The sequence below is a fragment of the Ruditapes philippinarum genome, unplaced genomic scaffold (assembly GCF_026571515.1).
Source record: "Ruditapes philippinarum isolate M1 unplaced genomic scaffold, ASM2657151v2 ctg14338_1_1_1_1, whole genome shotgun sequence".
Classification (NCBI taxonomy): Eukaryota; Metazoa; Mollusca; class Bivalvia; order Venerida; family Veneridae; genus Ruditapes; species Ruditapes philippinarum.
Genome location: NW_026854076.1, coordinates 10734 through 15794, shown reverse-complemented (window position 1 = coordinate 15794; position 5061 = coordinate 10734). Strand labels below are relative to the sequence as shown.

Below are 5061 nucleotides of genomic sequence, written 5' to 3'. Positions count from 1 at the left end.
TCAGATACATTATAAGTTCTCGATAGACATACTACTGTGTCCCGGCTTTTATATTTTTCAGATACAACTGTAATACTGTATCCTGGCTCTGCAAAAAAGGATGTTTTATATTTTCAGATACAAGTCCTCCCATGGATGCCACTGTATCTCGGCTTTTATATTTTTCACATACCACTGTAAGTCCTCAATGGACTCTACTGGATCCAGGCTCTACAAAAAATTGATGTTTTATATTTTCAGATACAAGTACAAGTCCTCCATGGACACCACTGTATCCTGGCTCTCGGCTAGAGCAGGAAGCCATCCAGTACATTCACAAGTTCTATTGTAAGGACTGTCAAATGGATCAGCAGGCAGCTGAAAGAGCAAAAGCAGCAGCAGCATCCGGGGAGGAGAATTCAGCTAGCGGTACAGCTGAAGCATCTGTCCCAGCACATCCTCCCGTACAGGTTCCCGACGTTAAACAGGAACCAGCTTCACCAATGAGTCCTCAGCAGATGACAGACGAAGCATCACTCATGGTTACTCTAGATAAAAACAAGGAATGTAAGTAAAATAAATAATAAAGTAATCTTGATATCCTCATTTATAAACATCCAGATCTCTGCAAATTAGAAATTCAATTTTTTGATTCAGTTATGACTGCATGAAAAGCTACTTTTCTGCTTTACTTGTGGAGGAAGACCTCAGGTGTGAGTTTAGATGGTTAATGAGCAAATAGAGAAACTATATTGTAGATTCAAATTGGTTCAAGCTGCATTGTATTGGTATAATTTCATATATGTGAAATTTATCATAAGTTAGTATCACATCAAGCAAAAAAAAACAACAACAAGATTTCTCTCCAAAGTATGAGAATTCAACCTTGCACACTATTAGAGATATGACATCATTTGATAATGAGTGAAAAGATTGGCCTTATGGTTAAGGTGTTAGCCTTTCAACCATGTGTTTGCTGGTTTGAGTCCTAAAAATGATCACAATAATTTTTCCGTACATGGTACTAGTTATATAGTTCCAGGAAAGAGAAATTGCTTCCAGGAAGCTGGCGTACGAGTGATTCAGATCAAGTTTATTAAGCTTTCATTACAATAGAGCTAAAAGTAAATGCGTATATACTAATGTACAATGTAATTGCAGCCTTGAAGAGGAAGTTGATGATGAGAAGATCTCTCAATGAGTTAGTGGACCAAGGAATATATCCCCGTAAGTATCATAATAGTGTAGCACGTGTTTTAGAAGACTTTGTCACCAGTGGCAAGCATGTATGTCCCTTCAAATGTTTGTATATTTTGATGTTAAATCCCTTATACTTCAAATAGACTGTTACAAAGTCAAAGGATTAAAAAGGAATGAACGAAGGTAAAGATACTCATTAACATTTATGAATTGTGAATCATGAAAGTTTATTTGATGATTTTAAAAAATGTTCTCACTTGTACAAATAATGCATTTTGAGCAATCAATTAAAAGAGCATTGCCATTAGATTTATCTAAATAAACAGTATTCCTAATCTTAAAATAAAGACCTCTCTAGTACAAATTGTTCTATAATAATCAGTACAGGTGATCAGTTTACAATATGATGTTTAAACTCATGGTTTTCATGATAATGTTAAGAATATGATTTAATGGTATATATCAGCCGCTGGTATATAGGTAGCTGGTATATCGGTCACTGGAACCAGATTAATGAGATTAGGGAAAGTGGATTGGGGAAAGTTGATTTGATCATTCTTGATCTTTTTCTTGATCTCGCTTAAACTGGTACATCACATTGTTTAATCTGGTCATTTATTGTTAATCTTAATCAATTTAGATTGTTTATTGTTTCTTGTCATTTTGGGAACTGCTTCTGTAAAGAAGTAGGGCCTGGAATAAGGTACAAACAGTTATTTAGGTAATGTTATGTTTAGGCGCAAAAATGGTAAAAGTGGTCAATTCTTGTGCTGTGTTATTATGAGTCATGTTAGTTGATAGGGTACAAGTTTTAATGCTGTTCAGAAATGTCATAATTATTAAATGTCAAAATAGCTGCAGTTCATAAAAACAAAATCTACCTCGCAGGAAATGAAAATTATGTAAATATAAACATTTTCTGGAATTTTATATTATTATAAACTTTAAGAAGGCAATGTGCTCAAATCTAGAACAGTTAAGTTTTTTTGTGTGGTTGTGGAAAATTTTAGGTTTTAAGTAAACAAGGTAACCTTCAAAGTCTGACAGTTTTCAAAAAACTGTTTTAAAATAAAAGTTACAGAATCATGAAACAATTAACAGTATCATGAAACACTTAAAAGTAAAATTAACAGTGCCATGAATCAATAACCAGTATCATGAAACACTTAAAAGTAAAGTAACAGTGCCATGAAACAATTAACAGTATCATGAAACACTTAAAAGTAAAGTAACTGTGCCATATAACAATAAACAGTATCATGAAACACTTAAAAGTAAAGTAACAGTGCCATGAAACAATTAACAGTACATGAAACAATTAACAGTAAAGAAACAGTGCCATGAAACAATTAACAGTATCATGAAACACTTAAAAGTAAAGTAACTGTGTCATAAAACAATTGAAAATAAAAGCTACAGTATCACAAAACAAGGGAGAATATGTATTACAATTTAAGATCATGAAAAAAAAATTAGAATAAAGTTACTGTACAGTAAAACAATAGAAAGAACATTTACTGTATCATGAAAAAACAATAATATAATTGTAATCTAATCAGACAATTGATAATGAAAGTGAAATGTTTTGGAAACATTTTGAATAGTGTTATTTAAGCTTTTAAGAATAAACTTACATTATTTTGAAACACTGCAGAATTTAGTTACAATATTATGAAAAAAATGAGCATTAATTATAATACTGCTCAAGTACACAGTGACCTCATAAAAAAATTACAAAAATTGTGTCAGATCAGATTTCTAAAAAAAGAAAAAAGAACAAACTCAGAATGGGGAAAAAGTAAAGCAATTAGACAGATCTTGTTCTCTTTTAACCATCCTTAAATTGCCAAACAGAATATGATACTGAAAAATGAAGAAAAATTCTGAAAATTCGGTTAATTGTATATTCTGCAAGTATTATAACATGAAAAATCAATTCAATGGTTAAACAATTTCTTCCTCTTATGAAACACAGGTTTTACTTTACTCATGAAGAGACAAAAATTAATACTTTTTTATCATTTCCAGAGACGGTTATTTATCAAAGTGCCACTGTTGAGGATCAGAGTGTTTATATTAATATATAATAATACCAATAATAATTAACACAGACATTGATATTTATTTACTTTTAATGCAGCTGCCTCAAGTATGGGCAATCAATTTTTCCATATCTCGATTTTGATTGCGTTTCAATGTCTTAAAAAAGTCAAAATCAACCCTATTTCTGTTGAATTCTGCTGTGAACTTTATAACTCGCCAGTGAAAAAGTGGCAGCATGGCTGAATGGTGAACACATCAGACTAGTAATCTAAGGATTGCTGGTCACACGGCTTCAAAGCCCATGAGGGGCAAGCCGTTGTTTCCTTGAGCAAGAAACTACACTTATTGCTCATTATTAAGTACTGGTTAGTTTCAGGAAGGGATTCGAGAGTGTTTCAATAAGCTTATAGCTTCCAACACAGTCAAACTTAAATAAATTTGTATAAACTTAACTAATGAATAAGTTTAGTTTGACTGCACTTGCACAATAAATCAAAGGCAAGTTATTACAATATTGGAATATATTTGGAGTGAAGTGCCCAATTAAAAAAAATAATCGAGGAAAATTTTCCTGGCTTAATTCTCCTCCAAATATACACTGTAGAGAACACTGTTGAATAACGTTATGAAAATGTGCATTGTAGATGAAGCAAAAGCAGTAATGATAATGTAGGCAATCTGTTGTTAATCATAATGCTGTATTTAGCTTTTATTTTCAGTCTAGAAGTAATATCATAATTGACTGAATTATTTTCATTTCTTTCCTGTACTTTAGTAAAAGATAAGTATATCAAAAATAGAGATGATAGGTTTCTTGGAAGTGCAGGCTGGTTTTAAAGAGAAAAGACCATTATTGTCGCATGTCTAGAAAAAATGTCAACAATTGCCTACTTAATATGTAGGACATATTTATTTATGTTTTTATACAATAGTATATACATGAAAATAAAGGAGGAAAAAAAACTGGTTTTAAGAGATTGACTTTTTAAAATGTTTTCTGCTGTTTAGAAAACACAATTTAAATTGTGAATTAAACACTGGCCATTTTAAACAGTAGGCATTTTTCAACAATTTAAGTCTTGATTTTTGTTGTAATTTTCTTAAGGTAAAAGTTAAGTGATCTTCTGCTATATAACATTGACAATTGACTAGAACACATATTGAATGTTTTCGGTATTATTGTTAATATTGCACTGTTTAATGTAATTTCAACACTGTTCAAACTTTACTTTAATTTGCCATTTTAGCGGCCATTAGATATTTAAAAAATAAGTAGGATAAAAGCCAATGACTTACCTCTTCTTATGACCTAAAAGATCAAGAATTGAACCAAGCTAATCTGTAGCATTCTTAGAATTGTTTATTTAAGGGACAAATGTTGCTAAAAATAGAACCTTTTGCTAAAAATAAAACCTTGTAACATTTTGCAATGAACAGATAAGTGGATTTTTCATCAAATTTGGTATTAACCTCAAGTATAATTACACAAATTTGTCTACAGGGATTTTAAGAGCTGAAATAAGGAAACCTTTAAATTAACATCTCATGAACCAGTGCAGGGATCGTGGCCAAAGGTGGATAAGAAACTATTTAAAAATTATGCGCTAGAATTAAAGTTATCAAGAAACATAGATGTAGGGTTTGTGTCTGACAGTGAGCACAGTCAATGACCACTTAGATGTAAATTTTCTAGGAATAGTATGTTGATTGCAGAAGAGCTCAGTGGGGAGGCTTGGATAAAATGTCAGATAATTCAGAATTTGTTTTGATGCCGTAATTCCATGGATATTATTTCAGAAGAAACTGTAAGACCTCTAGCAACAGAAAAAAACAACACTA

General features: G+C 31.5%; 1 protein-coding gene across 1 annotated transcript; it reads left to right on the top strand.

Annotated features, from left to right (window-relative positions):
- Positions 1-240: 240 nt before the first annotated feature.
- On the top strand, positions 241-1446 carry LOC132738864 (uncharacterized; the record flags this gene model as incomplete). The annotated part of the gene is given in 2 exon segments (XM_060726470.1): positions 241-546; positions 1141-1446. Coding segments are annotated over 2 exon segments (387 nt in total). The 3' UTR covers positions 1323-1446.
- Positions 1447-5061: the final 3615 nt, after the last annotated feature.